The sequence below is a fragment of the Acomys minous genome, assembly GCF_964271855.1.
Source record: "Acomys minous genome assembly, chromosome: 2".
Lineage (NCBI taxonomy): Eukaryota > Metazoa > Chordata > Mammalia > Rodentia > Muridae > Acomys > Acomys minous.
The window spans coordinates 137033074-137052060 of NC_140484.1; the positions used below are offsets into that span (position 1 = coordinate 137033074).

The window sequence follows — 18987 nt, forward strand, 5'->3', positions numbered from 1 at the left end:
CACACAGAGCATTTCAGTCAGAGGCTGAGAGAGAAGCTATATTGAATCAGTCAGTTTAGAGAGTAGTTTGACCCAGAACAGCTGAGATGAACCAGCCAGCAAGAGTCCAGAAAGATCCAGAAAGGGTGAGCTTATTCAGCAGTAAGTCTCAGAGGCTGGAAACATTGTACAGAGGCTAGGAGCTCCCAGGGCTAGGCTTATGTTAGCAGATAAATGCAGTGAGCCTCCAAGGCGACAAGTCAGGCAAATAAAAGTCACTTTAACAGTTGGGCAATGTGGAAAGAACATGAGGGAACTGTTGGTTAGAGATCCAAGTCTGGAAACAGCAGTTTCATTATTAACCAACTGTAGCAACTCCATTACTTGGTGACACAAAACTCTATGTGAAGATGGGGAATATAGCATAGTTGACTTGCCAGGAGGAAAGTGAGTGTGAAGAACACTGTTAATTCTCCACTATAACACATACCCAAACCACCACGTGGTGTGCCAAACGAGTCTAGGGCCATGCAACAAATGCAACGAGGGGAACTGGTTTGGAAGCATATGGGCACAGTAACTGGCACTTCTCATCAGCACAAATAAAGAACCGTCGCCAACTGCCTAGGCTGCATCCCACTGTTTGGCGGAATAAATGTGCATGGGTTTCCCATGGGCCCCTTGGAAAGGTAAACAACCAGTTTTCAGGGTAGGTTGCGACTTTCCCTGGAAGGCTTCTTGTTAGGTGAGACTCTAACACTAGGTGGCAGTAGATACACTGTGTTCTAGTTTGCTGCCTGCAGCTGTAGTAGATCACTGGCAAAACCAACTTGGGGAGAGAAGGTTTTATTACACCTTAAAGGTTAGAGTTCATCAAGAAGCCAGGGCAGGAGCTTGAGGCAGGAAAACCTGGAGGCAGCAACTGAAGCAGAGGTCATAATGCAGTTTAACTAGTTTTCTTCCGCTGGTTTATTTAGTTGTCTTTTTTTAAAAAATATTTTTATCATGCTTCTTTTTTAACATATGCACTTATATTATTCCATTTGATATATTATCTTTCTTACACAGGCCAGGCCCACCTGCCTACGTGTGGCAATGGCCAGAGTGGGCTGGGCCCTCCTCACAATCATCAAGAATAACCCCCACAGACATGCCTACAGGCCAATCTGATGGAGGCATGTTCTCAGCTGAGCTGTTCTCCTCCCACGTGACTCTAGTTTATGCTTATTCAACAAAAAAGGAACCAGTATATACTGTCAGGGTTAAGAGCTGTGGATCTGAGGGGCAATTGGGTTATATACCATCGGAATCAGACAGTCAGCTAATGCGTTTGTCCCCGTGTAGAGTTACAGAGACCTCAACATTACACACAAGGGTCAACATTCAAATGTTGGTCTTGGTAAAACATTATCAATGATGCATTTATTGGGTAAGTTTAATCTTCTCCAATACACCTCCTTCCATTCCAGTCCCCAAACAAACAGAAAAGGTGAAGAATGAGAAAAAGATCAAATTCCCCTACTACACTGAAATGGAGGAGTTTGGGCCCTAGGAGCCCAGTAATGATAAATTACTGAAATGTGGGAAGTGGCAGAGAAGAAAAATGCATTTAAAGGGTTAATTTTTTAGACTGGATACAATCATCATGGAGAACACAACATATTTATACCAGAGTATTAACAAGTAAACAGATCCTTGAAGTAAAGCCTAAGAGGAACGGGGGTGGGGTGGCTGCAGCAGCAATCAGAGACTTCCAAGAAATATAAAAGGTATCTCTGCCTAAGTGAGAATGCATCTTGTGACCAAGAGAATCACAAGCCCTTCCTCCTGAACCAAAGCCAACCCACCAACCTTCAGGACCCCCCCCCTTTTAACCCCAAAGATTTATTTATTAATTTATACAGTATTCTGCCTGCGTGTGAGTCTGCATACCAGCACCAGATCTCATTGTAGATGGTTGTGAGCAACCATGTGGTTGCTGGGAAACGAACTCATGATCTTTAGAAGAACAGACAGTGCTTTTAAACTCTAAGCCACCTCTCCAGGCCCTCCCTTGTTATATTACAGGGTGGGAAATGTTTAAAACATCTGGTGGGAGTATTTAGTCACAAATAATTGATAAAATATTTCTGTTTTCTGATTGTGAGCATTATTTTTCATTTAAAAGTAGGATAGAGGGTTGGAAGGCTACCTCAGAAGTGAGCACTTCTCTTGCAGAGGGCCCAAGTTCAATTTTCCACACCCTCATCAAGCAGCTCACAGCTGTCTTTAAGTCCTGTTCCAAGAAATTTGATGTCTCCGGCCTCGGCCACTGCATTCAAACATGCATAACAGGCCCTCATACATGCAATTAAAGAATAAAATAAATCTTGAAAGTAGGATAGTTATAAAGTGCAGGCTGGCATCGGGTAAGAGAAATGTTGAAGCATCCTAAAGGAGACAGGGTCTGTGGTAACATGGACAGGTAGACCCACCCAGGGTGCACACTGACAAATGCTGTAACGTGCTCACCCACATTCGCTTAAGGGGTTCAACTGTTTCAGAGTCAATTTTTCTCCTAAAATAGCCAAATTTCATGTATACTATGACTCCATCCCCTTCAAAATCTGTTCTGCGAGGTCACCTTCCCAGGTCGGGGAGGGACTGCGAGGAAACAAAACTGCCTCATCCATCTTTGTCTGGTCTGAAAACATCCCTCAGGTGATCCATTAGTCACACGGCCTGCCTAATGCACAGGGCTGGAAAATATAGTTTAATTGTATGTCCAGAAAGAGGGTGCTGGGGGAATTTCTTCCTCAGGGAAGAGTACTGTAGGAAGAGATGGAGGGCACGTGTGGAAGTAGAGAGGGTTTGGGGTGCACGAGGAATGAATAGCAAGCTCTGGCTCGAGTACTGAGGAGAGCGAGTTAAGATGTCGCTGGACGACAGACTAATGTCTGGGTAAGATCACACAGGGCCTGAGGAGGAGTCTGTCTTTTGTTCTCAGGCAATGAGAATCCCTTGAAGGATTTCATGCAGAAGTGACATAATCTGGTACACATTTCATAAAGATCACTTGGCAGTAAGAGACATGAATTGCTTTGGGGGGCGGGGGGAAGTAGCCAGAAGTCCTAGAACCAGGTGGCTAGTCAGAAAACTCACCTGGGAAGCAGGATGACCTGGAAATGAAAGGCTCGAATTACTAGTCTCTGTGAAAAGCTGCACAGGGCTTTGTGCGATTACGTAACTGGTGAATGCTTGGAGCTGAGCTGTCTCTGCCAGGATCACACTGTTTCTTTTGGAACTGTGTTCTCTCTCAGGACTGCATTACAGGAACAAAATCAGGAGCACATGAATAATTGCAGAAGCAAGAACACTCCGCCTGGAGAGCTCTGGAGGGATGTTGAACCTGTACCAGGGCTGGATTGATACCCATATCCAACTTCCTTCTTGTCTCCTACAGCCCTGAAAGAGTAGGGTTACTCTCTCTGCTGGGGAGAAAGGCTGCAGCCAACCTGTAAGGTTCTTTTGTTTTCTCTGTTTTCTGAGTTTTGACTGCATGTATGTCTGTGGACCATGAATGCCTGGTGTGCCCAGAAGCTTAAGTGGGCACCGGAACCTGTAGGACTAGATGTTTATGAGCCACTTTCCTTTGTAAGAGCAGCCAGTGTTCTCAACCACAGAAACATTTGTCCAGCCCGTTGTGATACAGCCTTGTAATCACAGGTGCAACCCTTCCCCCACTCCCCCCCCACCCCGGTTTTTCAAGGCAGGGTTTCTCTTGTAGTCCTGGACTCACCTTGTAGACCAACCAGGCTGGCCTCGAACTCAGAGATCCACCTGCCTCTGCTCTGCACCCACTCCCCACCCCCACCCCCACCAGTGCTGGGATTAAAGGTATGTGCCACTACCTGGCTATTCAAGGTGCAATTTTGTTTTGTTTTGTTTTGTTTTGAGACAGGGTTTCTCTTATAGTCCTGGCTGTCCTGGACTCACTTTGTAGACCAGGCTGGCCTTGAACTCAGAGATCTGCCTGCCTCTGCCTCCCGAGTGCTGGGATTAAAGGCATGCACCACCCCACTCCTAGCTTTGCCTAAGTCACGGAGCCTGCTTTGGGGAGTGGAGGAGAGCTCCCTGCCTCTTTCCCACCCCCTTGCTGATTATTCTAGGCACGTGTACTGACAAGGAGAGGCAAGGGCAATGTAAGTCTGGTTTGACTGGGTGGCTCTGTGACCAATAGGCCTGGTAGACATTCAAAGGGGAAATCCCGTTAGTCTCTGATTGATGCTGCACTACTCTGGGTGGTCTCCTGAAACCACCCCATCAGCCCAAATGGCTGGACCCTTGCTGTTTTCTATGAAGTCTCTCTATCTCTTCAAAATGGTCCCACAGGACAGGACCCAGGGCAAGAGTCAGACTCTAGGCTCATCATCCCCTAGTGGTAGGAATAAGTATCTTAGGTTTCCCAAATGGTCCCAGTAGATCTTAGCTGCAATTGTGGTCAGGGGACAGAAACCTGACCCTCTCCCCTTTCCTGCAAACGGGAGACTAACAAGCTCCTGACACAACACTGTACTATGCTCCTTCCTCTCCTGTGTTAGCACTGCCAGCACCTCTACAGTATAAGTTCCTGTACCCCCAGCTGGCCTGAAACTCTGTAATCCAGGCTGGCCTCAAACTCACAGGGATCCACCTGCCTCTGCCTCCCAGTGCTGAGATTAAAGGTGTGCACCACCACGCCCAACCATCATTCACTCTCTTTCTAACCTCGAAATGATCTGCATTTTCTTCTCAAAAATCCCAATCCTCCTATCTTTCCGAAGAATGGGAGGTTACAAGGGATGGGATAACCACTGAGATGTAACAAGAATAAATTAATAAAAAATAAATTTAAAAAAATCCCAATCCTCTCCCCACCTTTATTCTCAATGAACAAATTCTGTTTCCTCCAAGGAGAAAACCCACACTCACCAGAAAAGAATTTCTAGGACCTTACTCAGATCTACAGAACCAGAAACTCCAAGAGAGGGCTTAGAATGCAGCATGACAACGAACCTCGCCGAAGACTCCAGTCACCCTCAAGTCTCAAAGCCACCGTGTCTCAGTTAAGCCCTCCCACTTACCTCGTAATACTCTTCAACCTGTACTGGCCGTACAAGCCTACCGCCCTTTAAGCTGGGCACGCTGTGAGAGTGGATGGTGTGTGTGTGTGTGTGTGTGTGTGTGTGTGTGTGTGTGTGTGTGTGAACGAGCACATGGTAGGTGTGGGAGCCAGAGGAGAAATCAAGTTTCCTGCTCTAGTATTACCTGGAGACGGGTTCTTACTGGATCTGGGCTCACCACTGTTCAGGTACGTTGGCTAGGCAGTAAGACCAGCCAGTACTCTGCCTCCCCTATCCCAACCCTCCTCCGCTTTGGAGTTATAGGCATGTTATAGTTATGTGGGTTCATGTCTGTACAGCTGTACTCTTAGGCACTGAGGTATCTCCCCAGACCCCAAGCTCATCGTTTTGAGTGTGCACACCAGCACGCCCAGTTTACTGCACACTTTTCTCTCAAATACCCTCTGCATCCCAATAACTCTATGCTGTGGCTACTTTTCTCTAACACTAGTTCACAGCGCCCTTAGTATAAGCCCAGAGCTGGCTTCGGCAACACTCAAGTTCTATCAATTTCAGTTAACTGCACTGTGATCCCTTAAGACCCTTCACCACACACACAAGCTAAAAAGTCAACAAAATCTGGAAATAGACAAATATGGCTTGAAAGGTTGCAGTAAAATGTACAAACCACCCACAACACAGTACTTGTATACTAAAGAAACATTTTGCAGACAGCATGTTGAGAATATAGATGCTTCTGGGTGGGTGGGGTTATGAAAATGCTAAGCTATTTGGGAAGGTAAGAAAATGTTGGTACTGAGATGTGTGTTCAGAAGCAACAGCACATGCAATACTGAATGGTGTTTGCCAAGGCTGGCCGCACAGTCCAGCCTCTAAACATGCCTTTTGGCCTCTGTCTTTTTTCAAAATCTTTATTCCTTTAAGCCTGGAGGCATCTAATTGGCCCAGAATCCTGAGACCTATTTGTTCCTAGACGGAAGTCTCAGGTCTTGTTTTTTGGGAACAGGTAGACAAGCCTGTAATTTTACACCTGGATTCAAGGTAAGATACCTTCCGGGTGAGCTCAGCATCGCATCCTGGCTTATCTTCCCTCAGCACGAGATCAGGGAGTTGTCTATACTAGCACCTGTAGTCTTCCTAGGACGTGCAAGGTAGGTACCACAGCCAGACCCTGCCAGTGGGCAGCCCAATCAGTAGTTGCGAATGAACAGAGGTCCAGCTTCCTTATTTTGCCCTTCCACGGAAAGCTCAAGCCTCTGACTAGTAAATAAGACTGTTTACATGCCTATAGCAAGCCCTCCCAATCTTTCTTGGTAACAACTAAGTCATTTACTCCTCAACCTCTAAGCCTGCTTAGAGGTGATCTTTAAAGAACTGTAAGATCGATGACACACAATAGCCATAGCCAGTTTATTCAGCATCCTTTAGTATTCCTAGCTCTGACTGCAGCTTTCCTCACTTAACCCACACAACATGCTGTAAGACAAGAACTTCATACTTTTCAAATGAGAAATGGAATATTCAGAAATTAAATAATTCCTTAAGATCGGCATGATGGCTCATGCCTATAATCCCAATAATCAGGAGGCTGAGGCAGGAGAATTACCATTTGTTTGGTTTGAGGTCATCCTGGACTAGTATGAAATGCTATCTCAAAACAAAAAACGAAACAAAACAAACAAACAAAATAATTGATTCTCAACTCCAAGAAAGAAAGAAATTAAATTAACTCCCAGCTCCAACTAGCATTGGGACCTGCCATACGCAAAAGGGGCCTCCCTGCAGTCTTGAAGCTGAAGGAACATAAACCATGAACGAGCAGGGGCTGGGCAGCACAGGCCAGAAGACAGCACAGCAGAGCACCCGCGTGTGCCTCCTGAGAGATGGAGAGAAACCAAACCCGGAGATGTATCGAGCCAACTAGATTCCACGATTCCCAGACACTTCCACGTTCTTACAATCAATTTCCTGAGGCTGCCCAGGTAATTTCATGCTTTCTGTAGCCAGGAAGGCTTCACTAAGAGTAGAGCTGAGCTAGAGGCATCACCACAGTGTTCTTGGTAGAGAAAGAGGGTGGTACCAGGTCCTGGCTCACAGCCCGGGTAGATGCATCCTCAGAGTTTGGAGTCTGAGAGCTCCCTTCCCAGCAGGGGTCCACTGGTCACCTGCGCTTGTAGAGACACGGCTGAAGTTTCAGGCCTGACAGTTGGGCTTTGGGCCCTACTCGCGGAGGCCCAGTCTTTTCAAAGTCAAACAAGAAGAAGTGGCTGTTGGTCAGGTCCTAGGAGCAGAGAACACCAGTGAGCTACAAGCTTTCACTTCAACCTCACGTCTCTATTCCCCCTGCTCAGAGCTTCTCCCAGCTCCTCCCAGAGTTTTGTCTTGAAAGAGCAAAATTGCCTACAGTTAGAGCCTCTTTCCTGAACACCATTATCCAGAACACAACAAAAACAAGGGCAGACTTCTTAGGGACCCTCACCTTATAGATGACCTTAAAGCCGAGTTTGGTCACAGCCCCCAAAAAGCTCCGAATATCCTCAAAGCGGCTGCTGACTTCAGCTACTTTGAGAAGACCCCTGGGAAGAGGAGGGAGTCGTGAGGAAAGGTGGAGACACATGTGTGCACACAAAAAAATCATCTGTGTTCGACAGACTCACCCTGGCTTAAGCACTCGATTTGCCTCCTCGAGGAAGTCCCTGATGTTAGTCCCCATTAGTGAAAGGCAGAACACAGCCACATCCACAGACTCATCCTCCAGGGGCACCTGGCAAGAAACAATGTTGGACAGAGCACATGGTGTAGGAAGGGGAGACTCAGCACCAAGTACTTGGACTGGGTACTAAGATAGGAAGACCTAGGAGGGTTAAGCCAGATACACAGAAGGGCTTACCTGGGCCATGTCACACACAGTGACCCTGGGGTCCAGAGAGGCCAAGTCAAAACAGTGCACAGGGTTCCGGATACTTGAAGCTAGGCGGCAGTCTCCACAGCCAAAGTCAGCTACCTCCAAGGATGCAGGCCTGGGAGTGAGAGGGAGAGGAGGCTCACTTCCTGGTCTGCTCAAAGTTGTTCATCACTCACATCACCCCGCACACGGTCCACAGCACGCAAGCACGCGCGCACGCACACACACACGCGCGCGCGCACACACACACACACACACACACACACACACACACATACACACACACACCCATTACTTCTGGCGGAGATCTTTGGCGATACGGTCGACTGGGTGCAAGGGCCATTTCTTCACTTGTCTCTGAAAGCCACGGTGGTAGAGGAGAAATGCCTCGGGGTCTTCTTGGAAGAGGCGCTGGGCGGCGCTGCTGGGCCCTGAGTACAGCTGTTCGTTAAGGTATCTGAAGCGGGCCCCGTCCAGCCGTTGTGCCATGCGCGCTCGCAGGGCTCCAGCTCTTGTCTCTTGGCTGTCCGGCTGTGGGGCGGGAGGCACCTCAGTCTCCTCCATGGAAGGCTTGGGAGGAACTTGGTCTGGGGTCTGAAGGGGCCGAAATTTGTTCTTGTGTCTCCGCTTATTCTTCTGCCGGTTCCGCCACTGTTTGCGGCTCAGGGTGTGTGAGGAGTCAGGTGATGTGGACTCAGGGCTCGGCTTGGGTGGGTCAATTGGAGTGGTAATCCTCCTCGAACTGTGAACTGCAGAGAAGGTGAGAAAGGCTTGGTCCCCTAAATTCAGAGGCATGGCATGTCCTTAAGACAGAGCCTGGATAAAAGTATCTCTTACCAGCTAGCTGGCAGGGTGTGTGTGTGTGTGTGTGTGTGTGTGTGTGTGTATCAAAGAGAGACCCCTACCCCCCACCCCCATACACATACATATATACTGGTACCTGTTTGGCCAACACCGTCCAGGTGCTGTGTTGGGTGTAAATGAGGATATTTACGGCATTTCCCCTTTCCTTTTTCCTCTTCATCAGAGATCCCACCAAGAGGAGCTTGTTTGCGGCACTTCCTTTCTACTTCCTTGTCCTCAGAGCCAGTGATAGATGGTTCCTGTTTCTGACATTTCCTTTTTCTTTTCTCCCCTACTTCCTTTGAGGCATTGGCAAGTGAGGGCCTTTGGAGGTATCTGTTCTTCCTTCCTATCTTCTCCACCTCTTCCTCCTCAGAGTCACTGCCAGGAAGGCTGGGGGGTTGCTGGGCGAGAGATGCTGCTTCCAGGGCCCGTAATGTGGCCAAGAGATGGCGGCGTTTGCGGCCCTGGAGGCAAACGAGGGATGAAAAGGGATGAGGGCTGGAGAGTAAGGGGCGATGGAGGCCTGGCTCGGCTGCTGGCAACTTGTTGTGAAGTCCTGCCAGGTCCAGAACATTCAGGCTGCAATCTCAACCGCTAGGAAGCTGGAGGGCAGAAAAACGTCCCTTAGAGGTACGTACTAAGGCCACGAACAACAGGACCAAGGCAAGACTGCAGGTGTCTTTGCCTTTGGCTTATAATATTACAGGAGCGGCAGAGAGGTTTCTCGAAATACGAAGGACAGCATCACACATGTCTATTAAAAATGTTCCCAGCCAGGCGTGGAGGCACTCTGGAGGCAGAGGCAGGCAGATAGCTGTGAGTTCAAGGCCAGCCTGGTCTAGAAAGCGAGTCCAGGACAGCCAAGGCTACACGGAGGGACCCTGTCTCAAAACAAACAAACAAACAAACAAAAACAAAAACAAAAGTTCCTAAATGCAGGAGAGACAGGAGCCTGATAGGAAGGAGCTGCACACAGTCAGGCCAGTGGCCCGCATTAGGAGGATGGGCTACAGAGATGAAAAAAATACTTTGAGCTAGACTGAAAATCAGGAACACCCTAGGGTGAGGCTATAAGGAAAAGGCCTGTTTTCCTCCTGTTACTGAGAGGCTGCTTTGGGGTCCGAGTCCTGCTTCTGGCCCTCAGACAGGCTCTTACCTTCGAAGTTCTGAGTTCCCTAAGCCTCGTTTGCGCAGTGATTCTGATAACCTTCCCTATTACCTGCCTTAACTCTGTCCAATATACTTTTTACATTGCAATTAGGTAGATCGCTGTGAGTTCTAGGCCAGCCTGATCTACAGAGTGAGTCCAGGACAGCCAAGGCCACACAGAGAAAACTTGTCTCGACTCCCCCCACCTCCAAAATAAATAAAAAACCTTTCCAAGGCTCGGGTGCAGCTCAGTGGCGAATGTTTGAATGCTTGTCTACCATGCTGAACCTCTGAAAGTCATTCTGGGTGAGAGAAAATCTGGAGAAACCACCCCACTGTTAAAAACTACTCCACTGACTTCTAAGTCTATGGAAAACTTATTTAACTTTTCAAACGTTTTATTTCCTCTGTGCTCCACACCCCAAATCCCCGCATTCCTATTTGGACACACTTTTACCAGGTGTATTGCTGCCCAGGGGGTTTCTGCACGTTTTTCTAAATCTCAGGTACGCTTTTCTCCACACCAACTTCTCACCAATTATGTTTTAAGGTCAGTTTTGGGGAGAGTTTCCGGATCTTCAAGATCAGGACTAACTCCCTCATCACCCCGACCAACTGGAACATAGCAGGGTCTCCCTCTCTCCAGCACGCACAGGGGCGGCCCGGGAAGATTGGCTTCACCTCCTTAAACAGCCCAGGCCCGGGAAGCTCACCTTGACTGGCGAGGCAATCGCCGGCTGAACTTGTGTTGTCGCGGGCCGGAGTCCCAGGGCTGCCGGGGCCGCCTCGACCCATTCGGGCTCCTCGAACATGCCCGTGGCTAGCTCGGTCGGAGGAGCCCAGGCTCTGGCACACGTGCAGTGCGCGTCAAGGGATCCTAGACTAAAACCGGCCAGGAGCCACCGAGTGAAAGTCTGAAGTGGCTAGAGCGGCCAGCGCCAAGCCGAACACCATCGAGTGCAGCCGCTGGCGAGCTAGAGAGGCAGTGGGAGGTCGGAAGGGAGGGACGGCGGCCCGCGCTGGCCGGAGAAGGCTGGGGCGGGGCGGGGCCGGGCGGCGGGCGCGGCCGGACGGGAGTTCCCCGGAGAAGGCGCCTGCGGCCCGAGTCCCGGTGAGTGCGGGTAGCTCCGCGCCCTGCCCATGCTGGCCATGCAAAGCCGGTCTCTGCGAGCTTTGCAGCCATTCTGAGCCAGGACCACCTGGGAAGGACCCCTGTCCCCTCCCCCGGGTGTTTGCAGCTTGAACCCCTCCCTTCCCCCCGGAGCCGTGCTCGCGGTGCGGGACTCCGTGCCTGCTGACACCCGCTCAGACTAGTAGAGTCTCCCATGCACGGCCAGACCCGCCAGTCCCTTGCTTCCGGGGGTCGCCCCGCTGCCTGAAGTCCTTCACAGACAACCACTGTCCCTCCCGCGACGCTTAGTCCCCCAATCCCAGCACAGACAACTGTCCTGCAGAGAACAGGGCTAGGCTCATTCTCGTCCCTGCTCTCCCGCAGTACCCCCAGGCTTCCCCAGTCCGGGGGTCTCAGTACCGGGACGCCGCTATGGACGACATTTTCACTCAGTGCCGGGAGGGCAACGCGGTGGCGGTGCGCTTGTGGCTGGACAACACAGAGAACGACCTCAATCAGGGGTGAGCTGAAGCGCTGGCGAGTGAGAGGACGGCTAGAAATCCGCTCTCCGCTACTTGGGGTGCTCCTGTCGGGCGGGGGCGGCTGATTTTGCTATCCATTGTAAGGAGTAGTAAGCAAAGCCTGTTGATGGAGGAGGGTTGTGCACAGAGGAAGCTGTGTCTGAGCTGAGTTTGTTTTTTGTTTTTTAACTACATTTCACAGTCTGGCTCTGGGGAGCTTTTGCAGCCTTTATGAACTCATGTCAAAGGAAGGCCCTAGTGCCAGAAAGTAGTCTGGGGTTACATGTGGTTGGTGGAGAGGTTTCTGATCCCTAGAATGTTGCGGTAGAAGTGGAAAAGGACAGCGGAAGTCTGTAAGCAAAGTTCTGAAGCAGTGTAGCGATGAGGCTACCCATTTGTCAAGTGTCACCCTCAGTGCAAATGCTTTGAAGTGATGTGTTTGACTCTAGAATTGGGACAGGCAAGAAACCAGAAGTGGTGAGATCCCCGAAGTCATAGGGATGAGGTAACTGACTTGGTATGGGAAGTGAGGGGAGTCAAAGAAGACATGAGGTTCAGGAGGTTTAGGTAATTGAATACTTGGCAGTTGCTGGTGTTCCATTCTGGACTTAGTACAGTTATGGTGGCACAGCAGTGTTGTGGAAATGTGTGTCAGGTTGTTGGTTATGTAGATTTGAAGTTCAGGAGAGGTCTGGTTGGGAGACCTAGATACCACAAATTAGCATTTAAATGGTACCTGAAGATTCTATAGTGTGAAAATTAGTACCTCAGAAGAGTAGAAAATAAAGGAAGAGGATGAGAAGCCGACTGACAGGGAGCAACCATCTAAAAGGGAAATAGGGAAATGGATTAAGATTAGGAATGAATGTTTTAATGGAAGGAGAGTAGTCAGTTGTACCATAGGATACTGAGAAGTTAAAAGAACATGAATGAACATCTTATAAGTCTCCATTTAGCTGGGCGTGGTGGTGCACGCCTGTAATCCCAGCACTGGGGAGGCAGAGGCAGGCGGATCTCTGTGAGGTTTTTTGTTTTGTTTTGTTTTTTTCAAGACAGGGTTTCTCTGTGTAGCCTTGACTGTCCTGGACTCACTTTATAGACCAGGCTGGCCTAGAACTCACAGCGATCCGCCTGCCTCTGCCTCCCAAGTGCTGGGATTAAAGGTGTGCGCCACCACCACCCGGCCTCTGTGAGTTTGAGGCCAGCCTGGTCTACAAAGCAGGTCCAGGACAGCCAAGGCTGCACAGAAAAACCCTGTCTCCAAAAAAAAAAAAAAAAAAAAAAAAAAAAAAAAAAAAAAGCAAGCCTTTATTTAGCTTACATTTAGAATATATTTGAATATTTGATCTTTGTGAATATTATTTCAGAGAAGTTAACAGGAAACTGCATTACACTGGATTCCTTCAAATAAAGAACACTTGTGGGTACTGGAGCCCTTGAATCAGACATCATCACCACCCTAGAGATGGCAGGTTTCTGACAGGGAGAAAAGTAAATGGGAGGTGAGGAGAACTTTCTAAAATGTTGGCTGATACAGGAAAGCAAGAAAAGTGGCGTTGGGAGAGTTGGGTTGGTAGCTGTGCTTTATCTTAGCAGCCAGAGCATCGTGTAGTTCAGAATGGCCCCCAGCTTTCTGTCCTTCTGAGTGCTGGGGTTTCCGTTTGTTGCCACTGTGTTTGGGGATGAGTGCTAGGTTGGAGAGGACCACCTATGCCAGGCTTCACCAGCTCCCAGTAGTCTGTCTGTATGTTACTTCTCTGTATTATTCAAAGTTATTTGTTTCACTTTTTCACATAACTGGTGTGCTCTGGGAACTAAGCTGTCATCTGTTTGTATGGTAAAGGCTGTCGTTCAGTGGGCGTGGCACTTGGAAGAGTCCTTGCCGTCAAAAGGTGAAGGGGTATCATTAGCGAAACCAGAAATTTTTGGTGGCTCAAGGGGACAGGGCGTGGTGCTGGGGTGGTTACCTCCCTGCAGGCTTCCTTGAGATAGAAATCAGGCCCTGTGCATTTGTCCTCAAACTTGGGCTTACTCTGAGGCCACAGACTGCTGGAGGCTGTTGGGTCAGAAGACATAGCTCACAGCAAGAGATATACTCACATCCTGGGAAAGCCTTTGCTGATTTGTGTTAACAGAGCTTGGCAAACTGGAGGAGCAGTTATTAAAAGCTTCAACCTCCTTCAGCTGTTGGGGGATTCTGGGTGACCAAGCCAGGATCAGTTCAAGGCCCCTCCTCCATTCCCCCCCCCCACAGGAAGTGACCACAGCACTAAGGCATCTGGAGGCTGCTGGCCTAGACCACAGACCCGCCCCTTGTTCCGCCCCTGAGATCTGCATCCCAGGACTGGAGGGAATTTCCTTTTATGGCTCCAGGCTGTCAGTTTTACCCAGCCCACCCAATTGTTCTGTTTGTACACTTCTCTTTATAAAATACATGTCCTTAGGGAATGAAAATGCAAATCAGATATATTTTTTATTCTAAAGCTTCTATTTACCTTTTTGTGTTCTGGGTTGGTAAGTAAGAAAATCCTGTTTTGTGTGGTTGTTTGCCTCATCAGTAATCAAAAGCATGTTTCCTTGTCATTATATCCCTCCAAAATATTTAAATTCCATTCCATTTTTAGATGTTAGTTTCAATGCCAGAGCCAAATCGTAAGCTTGTCCCCTCTCCTGAGCTATGGCCTGTCTTTAGTACGCCCCTGTCCCCTGTGAACCTGCAGCCCTGTCCTCAAGTAAGTGATCTAACAGGCCAGACAGCTCACACAAACACATTCCTACAGGCCAGTCAGTGTGACTCCACATACAGGCAGGAGATGCACCAACGGCAGTGGAACCGGGACTACAGGCATTACTAACGACGGATGTATGACAGTAAAGCTGGAGATAAAGCTTAGGGGTACAGCGTGTGTCAAGCATTGAGAGGGTCTAGGTTTGATTCCTAGCACTGTCAAAAAAGGGAAGACAGGAACCAGGGAAGCTAGAGGACCCCACCTAACAGTGCAACTGTTAGGGAGGGGGTCATGGGAAGTGGTCATTAAAGCCATACACCGTACCGCTGTTGGGATATCTAGGGGATTGTTCGGGTGTGAAGCTCAAGGGAAAATCTGAACTAAACTTCAGAAACTGCCAACATGAGTAAGACCTAAGTACTAGAGACCAACCTTCTCAGTGAATATAGACTGTTCCCCGGTGAATCAAAGCCTTTGTCCCCTCGCAACTCCAGCTTAGTGTCTGTGCCCTTTTCTCAAAGGGATGACCATGGCTTCTCCCCCTTGCACTGGGCCTGCCGAGAAGGCCGCTCTGCAGTGGTTGAAATGCTGATCATGCGAGGAGCCCGGATCAATGTGATGAATCGTGGGGATGATACCCCCCTGCACCTGGCAGCCAGTCACGGACATCGTGACATTGTCCAGAAGGTATGGGCAGACTCTCCACCACCCACAGCTCACACACACACTATCAAGTCACTAACAGGCAGTCACGTGGGGAGTGTGTGCTGTCCTTCCTTTCCACATGGCTGGACACAAGACTCTCACTTGGGACTGACTGTGCCTTTTTCCTTTCTTGGCCATGGGGTGCAGCTGCTGCAATACAAGGCTGACATCAACGCGGTGAATGAGCATGGCAATGTGCCCCTTCACTATGCGTGTTTCTGGGGCCAAGACCAGGTGGCAGAGGTAAGTACTCAGACCCAAGTCCTAGGAATTGTGTGCTGCATCTGTGCTCATGCATGCTTGCGACTCACAGTAACGGGCTCCCTGAACAATCAGTCATCTTTTCTTTTCAGGACCTGGTGGCCAACGGGGCTCTTGTAAGCATCTGTAACAAGTATGGAGAGATGCCTATGGACAAAGCCAAGGCACCCCTTAGAGAGCTTCTCCGAGGTTCTTTCCCTGCCCCTAGCTTGTATTCTCTAGTCCCATCTTTCCTCCATAGCACAATTATCCTAAGACTGTTTGTTCTTCGTCCCCAGAACGGGCAGAGAAGATGGGCCAGAATCTCAACCGTATTCCATACAAGGACACGTTCTGGAAGGGGACCACTCGCACTCGGCCCCGTGAGTCACTACTGTGGGGGAAGGGGTTGTAATACAGAATCTTAGGCTATTGGGGATGTATTAGAGTAAAACTGGGTACCTGACCTGCCCATATTCTCAGGAAATGGGACCCTGAACAAACACTCCGGTATTGACTTCAAACAGCTCAACTTTCTGGCAAAGCTCAACGAGAATCATTCTGGAGAGGTGATGCCTCCCTGCCCTTCTTGCTCTCCCTAACAGCCACAAACTGCCCACTCTGTATTCTTTGGGTTTTTTTTTTTTAATGGTTATTCAAGGCAAGGTTTCTCTGTGTAGCCCTTCCTGTCCTAACTCACTCTGTAGACCAGGCTGGCCTCGAACTCAGACTCTGCCTCCTGAATGCTGGGATTAAAGGCAAGCGCCACCATGCCTGCCTGGCCCATTCAGTATTCTTAATTAAGGTTTTCTTCCAGTTAGTAGAAAAGAAATGGTATAGCCTGAGCTAATGCCTCCTAACCTCTACTTGTCCTTCAGCTATGGAAAGGCCGCTGGCAGGGCAATGACATTGTTGTGAAGGTGCTGAAGGTTCGAGACTGGAGTACAAGAAAAAGCAGGGATTTCAACGAGGAGTGTCCCCGGCTCAGGTGGGATAGCAAAAGTGCAAGCTGTTGTTTCCAAGAACGCCAAATAATACTGAAAAGGGAAATTCTGTTGAGTCTTACTAGTCTCTCCTTCTCCCAGGATTTTCTCACATCCCAACGTGCTTCCAGTGCTAGGTGCTTGCCAGTCTCCACCAGCTCCCCACCCCACCCTCATCACACACTGGATGCCATATGGATCTCTCTACAATGTACTGCATGAAGGCACCAGTAAGGATGCTGGTCTTCTTGGGAGGGACTAGAACAGGGAGGGTAGACTCTAAACTACTGATTCTTGTGTCCTGTTAGATTTCGTCGTGGACCAGAGCCAAGCTGTCAAGTTTGCTTTGGACATGGCAAGAGGCATGGCTTTTCTCCACACACTAGAGCCTCTCATACCTCGGCATGCACTCAACAGCCGTAGTGTAATGGTGAGGCCACAAGTGCACTTCTGGTCCCTAAAGCCCTCTGTTTGCCTAGAATAGGACCCACCTTTTTGAACTTAACTTCTCTTCCTCAGATCGATGAAGACATGACTGCCCGAATCAGCATGGCTGATGTCAAGTTTTCTTTCCAGTGCCCTGGGCGCATGTATGCACCTGCCTGGGTGGCCCCTGAAGGTAGGTGAAGGCATCATGTTGGGAGACTGAGAAGAACCAGTTCAGTACCAGAAGAGGCATTGACTGGTCAGGCTAGTCAGCTGGAAATAGTAAGCCCTATTATTTCCAGCCCTGCAGAAGAAGCCTGAAGACACAAACAGACGCTCGGCAGACATGTGGAGTTTTGCAGTGCTTCTGTGGGAACTGGTGACACGAGAGGTGCCCTTTGCTGACCTCTCTAATATGGAGATTGGAATGAAGGTGAGCTTAGAACTGCAGATACTTGTATAGGGGTGGTGGTGCTGACAATCACTGGTAAGCTCTTTTTGTACAACTTATACAGATAGAGAGTAATCTTACTATTCAAGGGTCAAAGGCTTTTACCCATACAACAAACACAAATTCTGACGCTCACCTTGTCCCTTGTAATTTGCAGGTGGCACTGGAAGGCCTTCGGCCTACCATCCCACCCGGTATTTCCCCCCATGTGTGTAAGCTCATGAAGATTTGCATGAATGAAGACCCTGCAAAGCGACCCAAGTTTGACATGATTGTGCCCATCCTGGAGAAGATGCAGGACAAGTAGGGCTGGAAGGTCCTTGGCCAAACTCCAGAGGTGTCAAAACATGGCTGGGGAAGTGTGCTTCCCCAAAGCTGATTGCCTCCCCTGTCTCCAATCATGGTACTACCCCAGTTACGGGGCTCATCCCCACCACTGTAGCCCCAAATGGGGCTGGGTTCAGAGCTTTGTCACTTGCCATATGATGTCTCCCAACATGGGAGGGATCAGCCCTGCCTGTCACAATAAAGTTTATTATGAAAACAGGTTGGTGTGGGGACAGAGGGAAAGACAAATACATCTGGGTTGGGTGGCTCAGGTGAAGTAGTGCGGCTTCTTCACATTGATACCATACTCGCTGAGGGCTGGGGTCAAGTCCTCCATGGTTAAGGTGTACTTGCGGTCCTGGGGAAAGAGGGAAGACCACCAGCTGAGCGCAATAATCCCCCGTTCCAACCCCTCATAGGTGACCCTGAGTAGGTCTGGTACCTCCCCTAGGATGCTACTTCCCCACAGGGGTTTCAGGATAAGTTAAGCCTGTCCTGCTGTCCTTTCACACCTTGCTCTTGCTCCGGGAGCTGCCAGAGGCTGTGCCTTTCATTTTGCAGTGCTGTAGGGCATCATTGGCAATATCTGAGATGAATTTCTGGGCAGCTAGTGAGATGAGCCGAATTCTAAGGAGGAAAATGGGGAGCAGGGGTAAGGAGATTTTTTAGCAAACTCCACCCAGCACTCAACCGGCTGACCTGCCCTGAGTTTACTCACATGCGTGGGTCGGAAGCTTCAAAGCCAGCACGGTTCAGGTAGTAACCAGTCACTGCATCTGGGATCTGAGAAATCAAATTAAACAGTATTACCTCTGTCCCCCGATGCGCCGGATGGGAAGGAGGAATAAAAAGAGCTAGCGGTGTAGCAAAGAGGACGCTTGAAAGCACGAAGGTTTGGTTGAATGGCATCGTATCGAACCAGAGCCAGAAGCCCTAGTTCGGGCGGGAAGCCCACCGTAGGCGTGTAGTCCTCCAGCTGCATCAAGAAGTCCACCAAAGGTGTGCTGGACACTACGGGCTTCACTTCTCCATTGGCCGCGCTTGGCAGGGCGTAAACCCCGTTAGACATTGCCCCCTCAGGGGGTGCCGCGCCGCCCGCCGCCACCGAAGCTGAAGGAGAATCAACAACGGCGGTGAGAGGCGCAGGGTTTCCGCGGCGCCCAGTCCGCGACTCCCCCTCCCTCACCCAGCCCGGCGCTCACCCGGCCCTCGCCGCTCCGCCGGCTCCCCGGCCCGCGCCGCGACGGGGCCCGCGCCCGCAGTGGCGGCTCCAGCCCCGGGGCCCCCTGCCGTCCCCGCGGGACTGGCCTTGCTCTCCGCGGCCGTGCTGGTGGGCAGCGCAGCGGGAGCCGACACCGGGGGCGCGGGACCCGCGACCGAGGCGGCGCCGGCCTGTGCCGCCTCGGGGTCCGCGCCGGAGCCGCTGCAGCTCATGGGGCCGGTGGGAGAGGCGGCGAACAGAGACGCTTCCGCTTCCGCTCGCCCAGGCGCATGCCGAGTGACGTCGAGTCCC

General features: G+C 50.0%; 3 protein-coding genes across 3 annotated transcripts; 1 reads left to right on the forward strand and 2 right to left on the reverse strand.

Annotated features, from left to right (window-relative positions):
- Positions 1-1369: 1369 nt before the first annotated feature.
- On the reverse strand, positions 1370-10933 carry RRP8 (ribosomal RNA processing 8). The gene is made up of 7 exons (XM_084773656.1): positions 10695-10933; positions 8927-9296; positions 8282-8735; positions 7972-8101; positions 7739-7845; positions 7561-7657; positions 1370-7362 (listed from the first exon to the last, which is right to left on the reverse strand). The coding sequence occupies exons 1-7, from the start codon at positions 10791-10793 to the stop codon at positions 7243-7245; spliced, it is 1377 nt and encodes a 458-aa protein (XP_084629782.1). The 5' UTR covers positions 10794-10933; the 3' UTR covers positions 1370-7242.
- A 31-nt stretch (positions 10934-10964) lies between these two features.
- ILK (integrin linked kinase) lies at positions 10965-17693 on the forward strand. Its single transcript, XM_084773657.1, has 13 exons — positions 10965-11092; positions 11477-11613; positions 14864-15029; positions 15195-15290; positions 15401-15497; positions 15587-15670; positions 15771-15856; positions 16166-16275; positions 16373-16500; positions 16579-16700; positions 16790-16889; positions 16999-17129; positions 17305-17693. Exons 2-13 carry the CDS (start codon positions 11525-11527, stop codon positions 17452-17454), a joined length of 1359 nt encoding a protein of 452 aa, XP_084629783.1. The 5' UTR covers positions 10965-11092; positions 11477-11524; the 3' UTR covers positions 17455-17693.
- On the reverse strand, positions 17662-18956 carry TAF10 (TATA-box binding protein associated factor 10). The gene is made up of 5 exons (XM_084773712.1): positions 18677-18956; positions 18430-18584; positions 18193-18257; positions 17987-18101; positions 17662-17832 (listed from the first exon to the last, which is right to left on the reverse strand). Exons 1-5 carry the CDS (start codon positions 18906-18908, stop codon positions 17743-17745), a joined length of 657 nt encoding a protein of 218 aa, XP_084629838.1. The 5' UTR covers positions 18909-18956; the 3' UTR covers positions 17662-17742.
- Between the last annotated feature and the right edge of the window lie 31 nt (positions 18957-18987).